This window comes from Pongo abelii, chromosome 13 (assembly GCF_028885655.2).
Source record: "Pongo abelii isolate AG06213 chromosome 13, NHGRI_mPonAbe1-v2.0_pri, whole genome shotgun sequence".
In the NCBI taxonomy this organism is placed as follows: Eukaryota; Metazoa; Chordata; class Mammalia; order Primates; family Hominidae; genus Pongo; species Pongo abelii.
The window spans coordinates 127,214,688-127,232,940 of NC_071998.2; the positions used below are offsets into that span (position 1 = coordinate 127,214,688).

An 18,253-nucleotide genomic window follows, 5' to 3' on the forward strand; every position below is an offset into this window, starting at 1 on the left:
GGCATAAGGCCGAGTGCACCCATAAGACGGAGTTGTGCCTTGTGACCGAGCCTGCACAGGAGCAGGGGTACGAGCTGCAGGCATACACAGCCCAGACCCTCGCGAGCTACCGCCAGGGCACCAGCAGCCCACCGAGCTCCTCTCTACAGCCACACAAGGGCCCCTGATGACCACAGATGGAAAAGGGGAAAGCCTGGGCATGGTTAACAGTGGGTCAACTGGGAATGCAGACAAACTCTGCCATCAGCCACTCTCAGGCCAGGACAACAGACACACACACGAAGCAGCTAGAGGTAGGCAGCTATGGAGACTAAGAGCACGGACTACCACCTGCCAAGACCAGTGCTGACTCCTAATATGGCACCGTTCTGGAGAAGACCAATCAATCACTAGGCAGCAAGGTAACTACAATGGACCCCTTGCAGCTGGGAAGGGCCAGCAGTTCACTTTTCCAAGAGCAGACCTGCATTCTGCATCTGAGTGTTGGCCTCTCCTGGCCATAGGGCTTCAGCAGGCACCACTACCCAACAGTTGGCAGTAGGACCCACTGCACAGGGCCCCACGTAATATTGTATCAGACCAGAGACGCTCCCCAGCCTCGGAGGTGCAGAGCGGGCCCATGACTATGAGGTCTCCCTCCCCCACTGTCTCATCCCAGAGTGAACTGAAGCTACAGCTGCTTCCTAGCATTCCTGACTCCTCATTCCTAAGGACCAGCAGGCAGGAAGAAGAGCCCCCGCAAGAAGAAGGGGGCTCCAGCCATGACTCACGACGGGATCTGATGGGAAGAGGCCTTTCCCACCAGGCAGAACAGGCGAAACCACCTCATAAGAAGCAGGAAAAACAAGACTTCCTTCTTGAGCTGGACAGTATTAGGAAAAGGGTGAAGAAAGGCAGGAGGAAGGTGGCTGGCAAGATCAAACAGCTCCAATCTGCAGCTCCCAGCAAGATCAACACAGAAGGCGGGTGATTTCTACATTTCTTACTGAGGTACCCAGCTCATTTCATTGGGGCTGATTACACAGTGGGTGCAGCCCACAGAGGGCAAGCTGAAGCACAGTGGGGAATCGCCTCACCCAGGAAGCACAATGGGTCGGGGAACTCCCTCTTCCAGCCAAGGGAAGCCGAGAGGAATGGTGCATTCTGGTCCAAATACTACGCTTTTCCCACAGTCTTCGCAACCCGCAGACCAGGAGATTCCCTCGGGTGCCTACACCACCAGGGCCCTGGGTTTCCAGCACACTGGGCGACCATTTGGGCAGACACCGAGCTAGTTGCAGGAGTTTTTTTTTCATACCGCAGTGGTGCCTGGAACGCCAGCAAGGCAAAACTGTTCACTCCCCTGGAAAGGGTGCTGAAGTCAGGGAGCCAAGTGGTCTAAGCTCAGTGGATCCAACCCCCACAGAGCCCAGCAAGCTAAGATCCACTGGCTTGAAATTCTCGCTGCCAGCACAGTAGTCTGAAGTCGACCTGGGGTGCTCAGCTTGGTGGGGAGGGACGTCCACTATTACTGAGGCTTGAGTAGGCGGGTTTTTCCCTCACAGTGTAAACAAAGCCGCCAGGAAGTTCAAACTGGGTGGAGCCCTCCAGAGCTGGGCAAAGCCACTGCAGCCAGACCGCCTCTCTAGATTCCTCCTCTCTGAGCCGGGCATCTCTGAAAGAAAGGTATTAGCCCTAGTCAGGGGCTTATACATAAAACTCCCATCTCCCTGGGACAGAGCACCTAGGGGAAGGGGTGGCTATGGGCGTAGCCTCAGCAGACCTAAATATCACCGCCTGCTGGCTCTGAAGAGAGCAGTGGCTCTCCCAGCACAGCGCTCGAGCTCTGCTAAGGGAACAGACTGCCTCAAGTAGGTCCCTGACCCCCGTGCCTCATGACTGGAAGACACCTCCCAGCAGGGGTCAACAGACACCTCATACAGGAGAGCTCCGGTTGACATCCGGATGGTACCCTTCTGGGACAAAGCTTCCAGAGGAAGGAACAAGCAGCAATCTTTGCTGTTCTGCAACCTCCACTGGTGATATCCAGGCAAACAGGGTTTGGAGTGGACCTCGAGCAAACTCCAGCAGACCTGCAGCAGAGGGACCTGGCTTTTAGAAGGAAAACTAACAAACAGAAAGGAATAACGTCAACATCAACAAAAAGGACGGCCACACAAAAACCCCATCCAAAGGTCACCAACATCAAAAACCAAAGGTAGATAAATCCACGAAGATGAGGAATAACCAGTGCAAAAAGGCTGAAAATTCCAAAAACCAGAATGCCTCCTCTCCTCCAAAGGATCACAACTCCTTGCCAGCAAGGGAACAAAGCTGGACGAAGAATGTGTTTGACAAACTGACAGAAGTAGGCTTCAGAAGGTGGGTAATAACAAATTCCTCTGAGCTAAAGGAGCATGTTCTAACTTAATGCAAGGAAGCTAAGAACCTTGAAAAAAGGTTAGAGGAATTGCTAACTAGAATAACCAGTTTACAGAAGAACACAAATGACCTGACGGAGCTGAAAAACACAGCACGAGAACTTCATGAAATATACACAAGTATCAATAGCTGAATCTATCAAGCAGAAGAAAGGATATCAGAGATTGAAGATCAGCTTAATGAAATAAGGCATGAAGACAAGATTAGAGAAAAAAGAATGAAAAGGAACAAAGCCTCCAAGAAATATGGGACTATGTGAAAAGACCAAACCTACGTTTGACTGATGTACCTGAAAGTGACAGGGAGAATGGAACCAAGTTGGAAAACAAACTTCAGGATATTATCCAGGAGAACTTCCCCAACCTAGCAAGACAGGCCAACATTCAAATTCAGGAAATATGGAGAACAGCACAGATACTCCACGAGAAGAGCAACCCCAAGATGCAATCGTCAGATTCACCAAGGTTGAAATGAAGGAAAAAAGGTTAAGGGCAGCCAGAGAGAAAGGTCAGGTTACCCACAAAGGGAAGCCCATCAAACTAACAGCAGATCTCTCTGCAGATACCCTAAAAGCCAGAAGAGAGTGCGGACCAATATTCAACATTCTTAAAGAAACGAATTTTCAACCCAGAATTTCATATCCAGCCAAACTAAGCTTCATGAGTGAAGGAGAAATAAAATCCTTTACAGACAAGCAAATGCTGAGAGATTTTGTCACCACCAGGCCTTACAAGAGCTCCTGAAGGAAGCACTAAACATGAAAAGGAAAAACCAGTACCAGCCACTGCAAAAAGATACCAAATTGTAAAGACCATCAACACTATCTATGAAGAAACTGCATCAACTAACGCGCAAAATAACCAGCTAGCATCATAATGACAGGATCAAATTCACGCATAACAATATTAACCTTAAATGTAAATGGGCTAAATGCCCCCAGTTAAAAGACAGACTGGGCCGGGTGTGGTGGCTCGCACCTGTAATCCCAGCACCTTGGAAGGCCGTGGCAGGTGAATCACCTGAGGTCGGGAGTTCGAGACCAGCCTGACCAACATGGAGAAACCCCATCTCTACTAAAAATACAAAATTAGCCAGGTGTGGTGGCACAGGCCTGTAATCCCAGCTACTCAGGAGACTGAGGCAGGAGAATCGCTTGAACCCGGGAGGCAGACGCTGCAGTGAGCCAAGACCACACCATTGTACTCCAGCCTGGGCAACAAGAGTGAAATTCCATCTCAAAATAAATAAATAAATAAAAAGACAGACTGCAGACTGGATAAAGAGTCGAGACCCATCAGTGTGCTGTATTCAGGAAACCCATCTCATGTATAAAGACACACAAAGACTGAAAATAAAGAGATGGAGGAATATTTACCATGCAAATGGAAAGCAAAAAAGAAGCAGGGGGTGCAATCCTAGTCTCTGATAAAACAGACTTTAAACCAACAAAGATCAAAAAAGACAAAGAAGGGCATTACATAATGGTAAAGGGATCAATGCAATAAGAAGAGCTGGCAGGGCGCAGTGGCTCATGCCCGTAATCCCAGCACTCTGGCAGGCCGAGACAGGTGGATCACGAGGTCAGGAGATCGAGACCATCCTGGCTAACACGGTGAAACCCCGTCTCTACTAAAAAATACAAAAAAAAATTGGCTGGGCGTGGTGGCGGGCACCTGTAGTCCCAGCTACTTGGGAGGCTGAGGCAGGACAATGGTGTGAACCTGGGAGGCGGAGCTTGCAGTGAGCCAAGATCGCGCCACTGCTCTCCAGCCTGGGCGACAGAGCAAGACTCCGTCTCAAAAAAAAAAGAAGAGCTAACTATCCTAAATATGCACCCAATAGAGGAGCACCCAGATTCATAAAGCAAGTTCTTAGAGACCTAGAAAGAGACTTAGACTGCCACACAATAATAGTGGGAGACTTTAACACCGCACTGTCAATATTAGACAGATCGAGACAGAAAATTAACAACAATATTCAGGACTTGAATTCAGCTCTGGACCAAGCAGACCTAATAGACATCAACAGAACTCTCTACCCCAAATCAACAGAATATACATTCTTCTCAGCACCACGTAGCACTTATTCTAAAACTGACCATATAATTGGAAGTAAAACACTCCTCAGCAAATGCCAAAGAACGGAAATCATAACAAACAGTCTCTTAGACCACAGTGCAATCAAATTAGAACTCAGGATGAAGAAACTCACTCAAAACCGCACGACTACACGGAAACTGAACAACCTGCTCCTCAATGACTACTGGGTAAATTACGAAATTAAGGCAGAAATAAAGAAGTTCTTTGAAACAAACGGGAACAAAGAGGTAATGTACCAGAATCTCTGGGACACAGCTAAAGCAGTGTTTAGAGGGAAATTTATAGCACTAAATGCCCATATCAGAAAGCTGGAAAGATCCGAAATCGATGCTCAAACATCACATTAAAAGAACCAGAGAAGCAAGAGCAAAGAAATTCAAAAGCTAGCAGAAGACAAGAAATAACTAGGATCAGAGCAGAATTGAAGGAGATAAAGACATGAAAAACCCTTCAAAAAAAGCAATGAATGCAGGAGCTGGTTTTTTGAAACGACTAACAAACTAGACTGCTAGCCACACTAATAAAGAAGAAAAGAGAGAAGAATCAAATAGACACAATAAAAAATGATAAAGGGGATATCATCATTGATCCCACAGAAATACAAACTACCAACAGAGAATACTATAAACAACTCAGTGCAAATAAACTAGAAAATCTAGAAGAAACAGATAAATTCCTGGACACATATACCCTCCCAAGACTAAACCAGGAAAAAGTCAAATCCCTGAATAGACCAATAACAAGTTCTGAAATTAAGGCAGTAATTAACAGCCTCCCAACCGGAAAAAAGCCCAGGAACAGATGGATTCACAGCCGAATTCTACCAGAGGTACAAAGAGGAGCTGGTACCATTCCTTCTGAAACTATTCCAAACAACAGAAAAAGAGGGATTCTTCCCTAACTCATTTTATGAGGCCAGCATCATCCTGATACCAAAACCCAGCAGAGACACAACAAAAAAAATTTCAGGCCAATAACCCTGATGAACATCAATGCAAAAATCCTCAATAAAATACTGGCAAACTGAATCCAGCAGCACATCAAAAAGCTTATCCACCACGGTCAAGTCGGCTTCATACCTGGGATGCAAGGCTGGTTCAACATACGCAAATCAATAAACGTAATCCATCACATAAACAGAGCCAATGACAAAAAACCACGATTATCTCAATAGATTCAGAAAAGGCCTTCAATAAAATTCAACATCCCTTCATACTAAAAACTCTCAATAAACTAAGTATTGATGGAACATATCTCAAAATAATAAGAGCTATTTATGACAAACCGACAACCAACATCATACTGAATGGGCAAAAGCTGGAAGTATTCCCTTTGAAAACCGGTACAAGACAAGGATGCCCTCTCTCACCACTCCTATTCAACATAGTATTGGAAGTTCTGGCCACAGCAGTCAGGCAAGAGAAAGAAATAAAGGGTATTCAAATAGGAAGAGAGGAAGTCAAATTGTCTCTGTTTGCAGATGACGTGATTATATACTTAGAAAACCCCATCGTCTCAACCCAAAATCTCCTTAAGCTGATAAGCAACTTCAGCAAGTCTCAGGATACAAAATCAATGTGCAAAAATCACAGGCATTCCTGTACACCAATAAAAGATTAACAGGGAGCCAAATCATGAGTGAACTCTCATTCACAACTGCTACAAACAAAATAAAATACCTAGGAATACAACTTACAAGGGATGTGAAGGACCTCTTCAAGGAGAACTACAAACCACTGCTCAAGGAAATAAGAGAGGAAACAAACAAATGGAAAAACATTCCATGCTCATGGATAGGAAGAATCAATATTGTGAAAATGGCCATACTTCCCAAAGTAATTTATAGATTCAATGCTATCCCCATCAAGCTACCATTGACTTTCTTCACAGAATTAAAAAAAACTACTTTAAATTTCATATGGAACCAAAAAAGAGCCCTCATAGCCAAGACAACCCTCAGCAAAAAAAAAACAAAGCTGGAGGCATCATGCTACCTGACTTCAAACTATACTACAAGGCTATAGTAACCAAAACAGCATGGTACTGGTACCAAAACAGATATATAGACCAATGGAACAGAACAGAGACCTCAGAAATAATGCCACACACCTACAACCATCTGATCTTCTGATCTTTGACAAATCTGACAAAAACAAGCAATGGGGAAAGGATTCCCTATTTAATAAATAGTGTTGGGAAAACTGGCTAGCCATATGCAGAAAACTGAATTTGGATCCCTTTCTTACACCGTATACAAAAATTAACTCAAGATGGATTAAAGACTTAATTGAACGTAAGACCTAAAACCATAAAAAACCTAGAAGAAAACCTAGGCAATACCATTCAGTACACAGGCATGGGCAAAGACTTCAAGACTAAAAGAGCAAAAGCAATGGCAACAAAAGCCAAAACTGACAAATAGATCTAATTAAAATAAAGAGCTTCTGCACAGCAAAAGAAACTATCATCAGAGTGAACAGGCAACCTACAGAATGGGAGAAAATTTTTGCAATCTATCCAACTGACAAAGCGCTAATATCCAGAATCTACAAGAAAAAACAAATTTACCAAAAAAAAAAAAAAAATCAAAAAGTGGGCAAAGGATTTGAATAGACACACTTCTCAAAAGAAGACATTTATGCGGCCAACAAACATGAAAAAAAGCTCATCATCACTAGTCATTAGAGAAATGAAAATCAAAACCACAATGAGATACCATCTCATGCCAGTTAGAATGGCGATCATTAAAGTCAGGAAACAACAGATGCTAGAGAGGATGTGGAGAAATAGAACACTTTTACACAGTTGGTGGGAGTGTAAATTAGTTCAACCATTGTGGAAGACAGTGTGGCGATTCCTCAAGGATCTATAAACTGAAATACCATTTGACCCAGCAATCCCATTACTGGGTATATACCCAAAGGATTATAAATCATCCTACTATAGGCCGGGCACGGTGGCTCACAACTGCAATCCCAGCACTTTGGGAGGCTGAAGCGGGTGGATCATGAAGTCAAGAGATCAAGACCATCCTGGCTAACCTGGTGAAACCCCGTCTCTACTAAAAAAAAAAAATACAAAAAAATTAGCTGGGCATTGTGGCGGGCACCTGTAGTCCCAGCTACTCGAGAGGCTGAGGCAGGAGAATGGTGTGAACCCGGGAGGCGGAGCTTGCAGTAAGCTGAGACTGCGCCACTGCACTCCAGCCTGGGCGGCAGAGTGAGACTCCATCTCCAAAAAAATAATAAAATAAAATAAATCATCCTACTATAAAGACACATGCACACGTATGTTTACTGCAGCACTGTTCACAATGGCAAAGACTTGGAACCAACCTAAATGCCCATCTGGATAAAGAAAATGTGGCACATACACACCATGGAATACTATGCAGCCATAAAAAAAAGGATGAGTTCATGTCCTTTGCAGGGACATGGATGAAGCTGGAAACCATCATTCTCAGCAAACTAACACAGGAACGGAAAATCAAACACCGCATGTTCTTACTCATAAGTGGGAGTTGAACAATGAGAACACATGGACACAGGGAGGGGAACATCACACACTGGGGCCTGTCGGGGGGTGGGAAGGCTAGGAGAGGGAGAGCATTAGGAAAAATACCTAATGTAGATGATGGGTTGATGGGTGCAGCAAACCACCATGGCATGTGTATACCTGTGTAACAAACCTGCAGGTTCTGCACATGTATCCCAGAACAGGGAAGGGAAGGGGAGGGGAGTGGGGGGAAGGGGGCAGGAAAGGGGAAGGGGAGGGGGAGGGGGAGAAGGAGTGAAGGGAAGGGAAGCCAGAAAGGACAGGGCAGTGGAGAGGGTGCTGCAGTCATGAAGGCATCAAACAAGGAAAGCCTATTCTACCTTAAATGCAAGAATAGAAACAAATCTGAAAAAAGCAGTTAGCAATAGCCTTGACTTAGGGCTAACCTCAATTAAAATGAAGGAAGCAAGTTTAACAGCACTACAGTGTTTCTGGCTATAAGATGGAATAGTTACCACAGAAGAAGAGTTGGGAAGGAAGTAAGTCCAGGGATGAAAAATTAGTTCAAGGTCATCCATGAGGAAGTGAGGTGACTTAAGGACATTCTAACAGCAAGGTAACCCAGTTCTAAGCTTTTTGTCGTTATTCTTTCTTATTGTAAAATAGTGGGCGCACACACACAGAGAGAGAGAGAGAGAGAAACTGCATAAAACATACATAGAGCTTAACAAATAATTATAAAGCAAAATCCAGGTAAGCACCACTCGGGTCCAGAAGAGAAAGTCACCAGCCCGCCAGGAGCACCCAACGTGCCCAATGAACCACTGCCTTTTACCCCCCGACACACACACACACACACACACACACATGCACGCACACACATACACACCCCCTGGAAAACACAGTGGAGCTCTGCCTGCTCTCCAGCCTGTCCATGTGATTCTGTGCCTTCATTATCAGGAGAATCTTCCTTGTAGCTGCTCGTGGCTGTGGCTCACACACACCCAGTGCTGCACAGCATCTTGTGGCATGGACATAGAACACTGCACCCCTCTGACTACAGAGGCACATCTGGGAGCTTCTTTTTAGCTGTTATGAGCAGAGCTGCTCTGAGCATCCTTTCTCCGTGTCCTGATACACAAGTACCAAGTTTCCCTGAGGATACACCACAGGAATGGGCTTGCTGAGCCAAAGGGCAGGCAACCCACAGGACTGGGGAACACTGAAGAACTTCAGAGGCTGCTCCAAGTAAAACAGTGACTCCAAGTAACACTCTTGCCAGCAGTGGTGAAAGGTGCACTCTTAGACACTGCCCCACACCTGGTCCTGTTCCACCGTTTTGCCACAAATATATCTAGAGGATATATACCCGCACAGATGCTCCTCAGCTTACAATGGGGTCATGCCCCAATAAACCCATCGTAAACTGAAAATATCAGTAAGTAGAAAACACACTGAATACACTTAACCTAGCAAACATCACAGCTTAGCCTAGGCACCTTCAGTGTGCTGAGAACACTTACACTAGCCTATAGCCGGGCGAAATCTAACACACAGCCTGTTTTAGAATAAAGTGCTGAATATCTCGTGTAATTTACTGAATGCTGTACTGACAGTGAAAAACAAAATGGTTGTAGGGCACAGGAAGCACGGTTTCCACTGAACGTGCATCGCTTCTGCACCACGGTGAAGCTGAAAATCTTAAGCATTGTAAGCTGCAGGCCGTCTGGGTGTCATCTTTAATTTGCATATCCTTGATGACTGAGGCTGAGCAGCTTTTCACAAATCAATTCGGCACATGGGGTCCCACTCTCATCAAGAATCTGTTCTTTTGCCTTTTTTTCCTGTTGGCTCTTTTTTCTTATGGCTATGAATGAGCTCTTTATATATTCTGGATACTAGTTATCTATCTACTACATACATTCCAAGTACCTTTTCCCCCTCTATAGTTATTAATAGTTGGGTTTTTTTTTTTTTTTAATTATCTTTATCATCTTTCAAGGAAAAGAAGGTCCAAACTTTAATGTGGCTGAATTTGCAGTCTTTTCCTTTGTGGCTAAGATTTTCATATTCTTTGTAAGAAATAATTTCTTAATCCAAGGTTATGAAGATATTCCTCTACATTATCTCCTTAAAACTTTCTAGATTGTCAAGCCTGACAGATTATTTTAATCTGTAGTAAACATATTTGTTTTTTCAGTTTGTTCATTCTGGAGGTGAGAACAGCCATCCTGGAACTTTTAAAGTTGTGCAATTTTTAGAGCTGTGATTTGTAACCAAATAGTTCATCAAAATCACTTAGAAAGCCTTTCCCCAAACTCTCACGCCCGTCCCTGGGATTCTGACTCCACAGGGCAAGGCAGCTGTACAGAGCTCTTCCAAGAACTCTGCTGTGCGAGAAACATGGAACCACTGGAGAGTGCTTTCTGATACTCTATCTAGGCTCTCAAGGAAATCACTGCCAACCTGGGGAAGGTCTGTCACTCACCGTCTTTCAGCTCCTGAACATCCCTGGGCTGAACAAAATCTGGCTTGACATTCTCGAACCACCAAAAAAGCTCCGCAATAAAAACCATAACATTCGGCTAAAAGATAAAAACAAAAAACCAAAGTATCATAAGTAGTTTATTCACACATGGTTTTAAAACTGCATGCCAAATAATTCGTTATTACCTTCAACACTAAGGGAGCATACAGCATATCTTCCAAGGTGAGATAAAAACATTTATTAAGATATTCATTGGAGAATTCTCTCAGAAGCCGAATATTATACAGACTATCGGCCATCGACGTTACCTCCTTTAAGCATATATCTAATAGACAAAAAGAAAATCACAATTTATTGTAAAGGTATTCTGCTTCGAGAGAGAGAGAAGCATTCTAAACTGAAAACCATTTTACATAAAGGTAGTAATGAAGGTAATGACATTGAGAGATGTAGGGGGTATAGGATGTACAACAAGTAACACTAAGTATAAAAACACTCAAGACAACTCCAGGAACCTCTCAAGTCTGAATTTGATGGTGAACATCCAGAAAGCATAATAGAAATCGCTCAGATCTCAAGAGTGGGCTTCCAAAACAAACAGCAACAATCACCTTTCACTTTACAGCAGAGCCATGCTGCATGTAGCGAGTAAATGTTGAGCCGAGTTTCTTTCGCCCATCAGAAACCCTCTGCACAAGGTTTCCGTTGTTTGTAAAGGGCAGGCGGAAGGGAAATGAATAAAACGTAAAGCATCAGGCTCATCCATGCCCACTCAGTGATAACACAGGAATGTGACTAATCAGAAAGATCAAATGACAATGCATAGCCCAAGTCTCCTTCCATGAAGAGGTGGAGACTGGTGGCTATAGCATCTGCAGGGCAACTTTCCACTGCACGCGACTTTGCAGACCCTCCACCGAGGAAGCACCAGTATGGGCAACAAGTCACAGGACCAAAGAGCAGGCCCCTCCCCAGTCTAGGCACCCTGGTGTGGAGTGGGGGTGGCCCTCAGACAAAGAGCCCTGCGGAGAGCACGGTGCAGCTCAGGACTCCGTGAGAAGTGACTTGACTTTATTTTGCCTGTAAATATATACACAGTGAAAAAAAAAGAATTTCAGAAATAACTTTTTACATAAATTTTATTTCTAAGGAAAAACCCATTTTCAAGGGTTTAGAAGTACGTACAAACTGGAGCCACAGCATCCAGAGTCGTTCATGAATTGTCCTCCACAGTCACCTAAGCAGCATTCATTCTCAAAAGAAAACTTTAAAGCTGAGGAACTGTGCACATTTACACTGCTAAGGATGTTTCCTTTTGTGCAGTTCTGACCATCAAATGTTAACGTCTTATGGGCTTCAGATCTTTTTTTTTAGAAATAAAACAGCCAAAGTCATCTCCATCTCCAAAGGGAACCATTCTCCCAACGCTGCCACAAACCCTTCCCACTCCTCCTGAGTATTCTACACACTGTCTGCAACCACAAGTAACACAAACAGTGCTGTCTCAGCCTTGAGAAACTTACATTCATGGTATCAAGCCATGCCTCATTTTAGCATCCAGGTTTTCCCCCAAAACTCAGTATGATGTTTCCAAACAGATCTATGTTGATATGGAGAGATTTCCGTCACTCATCTTGACCGCTATGTGGTCCTCCACGATTTCTCACAATTATGACAAATGCTGCCATCACAAAGCTTGCGTGTGCTGTCTATGCGTGTACAGACGGGTGTTGCCCAGGCATACTCTGAGAGGGGACTCGCTGGGCCACGAGCTAGCACACCCTCCTGTGTCACCTGGCAACGCCCTTCTGCCTGGTTGTGCCTCGCTCTAGTCCCACCCACGGCACTCCACAGCTTGCTCCTTCCCACCTGCACCGCAGCATTACCGACCTGTCCATGTCTGCCAAGCGGAGGGGCATGAACACCTCCTTCTCAAAGAGCATGCCTCTGATGACTGGTGTGGTTTTTCTTTTTCATGGTTACTGGCCATGAAGGGTCCTCTCCTGTGGACCCTGTCCATATCTGCCTTGGGCTGTGCATCTTTTTCTTACCGATTCCAGAATTCTTTCTGGATTGTGGTTACAAAAGGACTGGATGACAGTCCTTCATCAGGTCACGTGTGCTGCAAATATTTTCAATGGGTACAGTTTATCGTTTCATTTTGTTCGTGATGTTCTTTTGTCACAGGAAAGTTTTACATTTTAATATGGTTACATTTAACAATCTTTTCTATTTGTGCTTTTTATAATTTTGGCAATCCATCTCTACACGAACATCATAAAAGTATTTTCCTTTATCTTCTCAAAATCCTTAAATTTTACTTTTCAGGTTTGCATCTTTACTCCGAGGAAGGTGTATTTCTGGCTCAGGTGGGGTGGGGTTTTACGGCACTTTCCCATAGAGATGTCAATGCCGCCATGTTCTTGACCAGCCAGCGCGGCTCCCTCGGTGAGGCCACCTCAAAGGCACCAGATTCCCTGCAAAGCATCTCTTTTCTCGGTTCTACATGTGGTTTATTCATCTGGTCCATGTGACTGTCCCGGAACCAAAACCACACTGTTTTTGGTAATGCAAAGTTAAGCAAAATTTGGTATTTGTAGGGCACACACCCTGCACATTCTTACTCTTCAAAACTACTCAGCTAAAATCTGGGACAATTTAAGCAACAAAATAAATAATGAAAGTAATGAATTATGACCTATTGAATAAAGTAAGATCCATGAGGCCATCCGGATATAAACAAACACATGAATAAAGAAGCAAGCAAGTGGGGCAAACGCTGACAAGATGGGAAGATGCACTGAAGCTGGAAGCCATCCACAGGTGGAGAGACCGGCAGGTGAGAGTCTGATGAGAAACGTGGTATTCACAGTCCAAAGCCTCTCCCCACAAATTACTAATGCATTCTAAAGCAAAAACAGCAAACTTAGAAGTGGGGAAGGCCAGCACATGCCACCTGCACCAAGGGGTGAAGCTGGAGTCACCAACACAGAGATGTCTCAGTACCTTGCCCCTGAGGTGACACGCTGGGAGGACACACCGCAAGGAAACTCCAGACAAACACACCAAGGGCCACTACTCACAACCTTACTCTTCGAAAACATCAAGAGTCAAGAGAGGTAAAGGCTGGAAACGACTCCAGATGAAGGGAAACTATGAGGGGACGCTGGGCCAAGCAGGTGCTCCTGGGTAGCTGAGCGAGTCTGGACCAGGCTGGGGATCTGTGTGCCAACGTTAGCTTTCCCAACTTTTGCTGTGTTACTCTCAAATGGTTGAGAGAGACACAGAAATAACACAATCCAAGAGAATTTCTGCATTGCCTTGTTAATATCTGTGAAGACAAAAGTATTTACTGGACTGGCGACAAGTTTTCAGAACAATCTGGAGAAATCACAAGTTTTAATACTGACTGGGGATCTACGAACACTTGTTTCAGTCTTCTCCCAAGAGAAATAGAAAAGCATATGGATTTTCTTCGCTTCTTTTCTGCTGCACTTACTCCCAAATGCCTCCCAGTTCTCACATGACAAGAGAATCCTCATAGGGAGTGGGCGCTGCAGTGCAGGGCAGGGGCACAGGGCAGCCCTGGCTACGGCTCCCACTACCTTCCTCCTGCCAGGCTCAGAGAACCCGCTCCGTCAGGACACAAAGGCGCCGCTGCTCCTGGGCCTTCACTGGAACTGCACCTGCCACGGGTGGGGTCAACAGCCTATGAAGTCCAATCAAGTCCCTATGAGGCCCAGAGCCACTATCAGAAGGGGGCAGTGACTGCCTACAAGTGATTCCCTGCCCCTACTGAGATGACCGTAGAGAATCTGTTCAATTTGTGCTAATATTTTACATAGGATTTTCAATCTATACTAACATGGAAAGCCAGCCTAGAATTTCCTCTCATAGCCTACTCAGTGTCAGGGAATAATACCCTCTTTTGGGCCACTCCATCTTTTCCTATTATCTGGGACACCTGACATAACACAGGAGCTGACAGACAATTCCTTGAGAGTCTGGTGAAATGCCCCAGGAAGAAGTTGGTCCCTGTGGATGTATCTGTTGACTCCTGAGTCCGTTTCCTTTGTAGTTATGGGTCTATTTAGACTGCCCACCACTTTTAGCTTCAAAGAAGATTGCCCATTTTGTCTAATATTTCAAACACATATGGCACACAAATATTCTCAGTATTTTTATTTTAGTAGCTGCTATACCTGAATTCTTGATCAATCTTTCCAGATTATTTTAATTCTTTAAAACAATAAGCTTTTAGTTTTACATATTCTCTAGAACTTTGGAATTTTTTCTACTTTATTCACTTTTTGCTGTTAAATTTGCCAAAACTTCTTTTTTTTTTTTTTTTTTGAGAGCAGGTCTCACTCTGTCATCTGGAGTGCAGTGGCACAATCACAGCTCATTGTGGCCTCAGCCTCCTGAGCTCAAGTGATCCTCCTGTCTCAGCCTCCTGAGTATCTGGGACTACAGGTGCACGTCACCAGGCCAAGCTAACTTTTTAATTTTTGGGGTCTCATTAGGTTGCCCAGGCTGGTCTTGAACTCCTGGGCTCAAATGATCCCCCCACCTCAGTCTCCCAAAGTGCTAGAGAATTACAGGCACGAGCTATCACACCCAGCAAATTTGCCAATTTTTGTTAACTTTTATTTTAGGTTTGGGAGGGTACATGTGAAGGCTTGTTACATAGGTAACTCATGTCACAGGGGTTTGTTGTACAAATTATTTCATCACCCAGGAATTAAGTCCAGTACCCAACAGTTATCTTTTCTGCTCCTCTCCCTCCTCCCACCCTCCACCCTCAAGGAGACCCCAGTGTCTGTGTTTCCTTCTTTGTGTTCTTAAGTTCTTATCATTTAGCTCCCACTTTTTTTTTTGAGATGGAGCTTCACTCTGTCACCCAGGCTGGAGTGCAGTGGTGTGATCTCAGCTCACTGCAACCTCCACCTCCCAGGTTCAAGCAATTTTCCTGCCTCAGCCTCCCGAGTAGCTGAGACTACAGGTGTGCACCACCACTCCCGGCTAATTTTTGTATTTTTAGTAGAGACGGGTTTCACCATGTTGGCCAGGCTAGTCTCGAACTCCTGACCTCTGGTGATCCACCCACCTTGGCTTCCCAAAGGGCTGGGATTACAGGCGTGAGCCACTGCGCCCGGCCTTAGCTCCCACTTGTTAAGTGAGAACATGCAGTATTTGGTTTTCTGTTCCTCTGTTAGTTAGCTAAGAATAATGGCTTCCAGCTCCATCCACATTCCTGCAAAAGACATGATCTCATTCTTTTCTATTGCTGCATGCCAAAATTTTAAAATTTTTATTTTATTTTAAGAAGCTGGCTGGGCTCACGCCTGTAATCCCAGCACTTTTAGAGGCCAAGGCGGGCAGATCACCTGAGGTCAGGAGTTCGAGACCAGCCTGGCCAACATGGTGAAACCCCAGCTCTACTAAAAATATTTAAAAATTGGCCAGGTGTGATGGTGCATGACTGTAGTCCCAGCTACTTGGGAGGCTGAGACACAAGAACTGCTTGAATCCAGGTGGTGGCAGAGGTTGCAGTGAGCAGAGTTCGGGCCACTGCACTCCAGCCTGGGCGACCAAGGGAGACTTCATCTCAATTTCAAAAGAAAAAGAAAAAAAAGGCCGGGCACAGTGGCTCATGCCTGTAATCCCAGCACTTTGGGAGGCTGAGGCGGGCAGATCACGAGGTCAGGAGATCGAGACCATCCTGGCTAACACGGTGAAACCCTGTCTCTACTAAAAATACAAAAAATTAGCCGGGCGTGGTGGCGGGCGCCTGTGGTCCCAGCTACTCAGGAGGCTGAGGCAGGAGAATGGCGTGAACCTGGGAGGCGGAGCTTGCAGTGAGCCGAGATTGCACCACTGCACTCCAGCATAGGCGACAGAGTGAGACTCTGCCTCAAAAAAAAAAAAAAAGCCAAACTATTTGTTTTGAAAAGCTTAAGAGAAATAGGTCTCTGCCTATATTAGTCCATTTTCACACTGCTGATAAAGACATACCTGAGACTGGGCAATTAACAAAAGCAAGTGGTTTATTGGACTTACAGTTCCACATGGCTGGGGAGGCCTCACCATCATGGCGGAAGATGAAAAGCACATGTCACATGGCGGCGGCAAGAGAGAGAATGAGAGCCAAGCGAAATGGGTTTCCCCTTATTAAACCATCAGATCTTGTGAGATTTATTCACTACCACGAGAACAGTATGGGGGAAACTGCCCCTGTGATTCAATTATCTCCACCAGGTCCCTCCCACAGCACATAGGAATTACGGGAATACAATTCAAGAAGAGATTTGGGTGGGGACACAGAGCCAAATCTTATCACTGCCCATTCCACTCCTTCTGCCTGTGGCCTTGGTAAGAGAACACGCAGCCCCATCCCCTACCCTATCACTAAGAGGCTACAGTCTACTGTCACAGCAAACAAGCACAGTGCAGGTGGTCCTCTGTGTGCCTCCCCAGCCTCTCCCCCCAGTGGCCACACAGCAGGATGTGATTAAACCCAGACTGAGTCTCTGTACACCATAACTATGTAACCATCTTCCACAGCTGGGCTACACAGTATCTCTACTTACACTCCTTGCACAACTCTTCATTTTTCCTGGATTTAATACTTGGCTCAGTTATTCACCTATGTTATTGCCTCTGAGCCGGACAGGCCAACTGCCTCCTCCCGGTCTGTGCCTTTGTCCCATGTTCCTGGCCCATCCATGGGAAGGCTGGCACTGTGGACTTCAGCCTGAGCCTCCCTCCACCTCCTCTTCAGGATGGTGTGCATGGGCACGCTCCCTAGCACTGGGAAGGCACCTCCCAGTCATCTTCCTTCCAGAACTGTGGCTGAGGAATCTGGTGTCACTGGGGCTGCCTGCTTGTGTGTAACCTGCTTGGTCTCTCCACAGTTATTTGGGATCTCCTCTTTCCCAGGGGTTCCGGAGCTCATCATGGTATGCTTTGCCATGGCCCTTCTTCAGGAATCCTGCTGGCCACCCAGTGGGTCCTTCCTACTTGCCACTCATGTCCTTGGGACATTTTTCTACATTTTGTGTTGACTAAGTTCTTTTCTCCTATTTTCTCTTCTCTTTCTTCGTATACTGATCCTGATTTTTCTATCTTTTTTCCCTTATTTCCCATCTCTTTGCTTTTCTGGTTCTACTTTCTGGGAGATTTCTTCAACTTTGTCCTCTAGCAGTTCAGTGGCTCTCCCATCTTAGCAACCAAATATTGCCTTCCCAAGAACTGGTTTTTGGCGGCTCTTTAGAATTTGCCAGAGAATTCTAAACAAGCTGTAGCACTCCAACAGCTGTTCTGAGTCTGATGATTCTGTACATACTTATGTGCCACTATCTTGCAGACATCGCTTCCCAGAGTCCTGTTGTTGGTTCTGAGGTCCAATCCCTCTCATCTCTAACATTTTCTTCTGCTCACCTGCACCATCTCTGTTGATTTGGGTTCTCATTCAAGTCAGTGGCTCTCCTCAAATGTCAGGAATCTTTGGCTGCCACTCCTAGTAAGGAGTGAGTCACTGTGAGTCTTTTTCCTGAGGCCGATTTCTGCAGAGAAGAATCCTTCCCTGTGTTGCATGTGGGGCAGGTCTGCATCATGGAGTCAAGCGAGAGAGACGGTGGCTTCTGGGGCAGGGGGCACCAGGAAGAGAACCAGTCTCACCTTCGGGTATGAAGAATTTTACACAAAAGCCCTGATTTCAGTGTCACCTCATCCCTACCTGTACCTGGGG

At 45.3% G+C, this 18,253-nt stretch overlaps 1 protein-coding gene across 14 annotated transcripts in view; it reads right to left on the minus strand.

The window, feature by feature from the left end:
- CAMSAP1 (calmodulin regulated spectrin associated protein 1) overlaps positions 1 to 18,253 on the minus strand; it is a 112,621-nt gene that overhangs the window by 44,466 nt on the left and 49,902 nt on the right. For 11 of the 14 annotated variants that reach the window (XR_008510054.2, XR_008510055.2, XM_054520899.2 and 8 more), the window contains 2 exons: positions 10,689 to 10,828; positions 10,504 to 10,600 (listed from right to left, as the gene is read on the minus strand). The exons of 2 other annotated variants lie outside the window; for them this stretch is intronic. Coding sequence is in view for 10 of the 12 variants with exons in the window: in XM_054520899.2 (XP_054376874.2) it covers positions 10,504 to 10,600; positions 10,689 to 10,828 (237 nt within the window). In the remaining 2 variants the exon portion in view is untranslated. The remainder of the gene's footprint in view (positions 1 to 10,503; positions 10,601 to 10,688; positions 10,829 to 18,253) is intronic. One more of the 14 variants, XM_009245022.4, reaches the window with a different exon arrangement.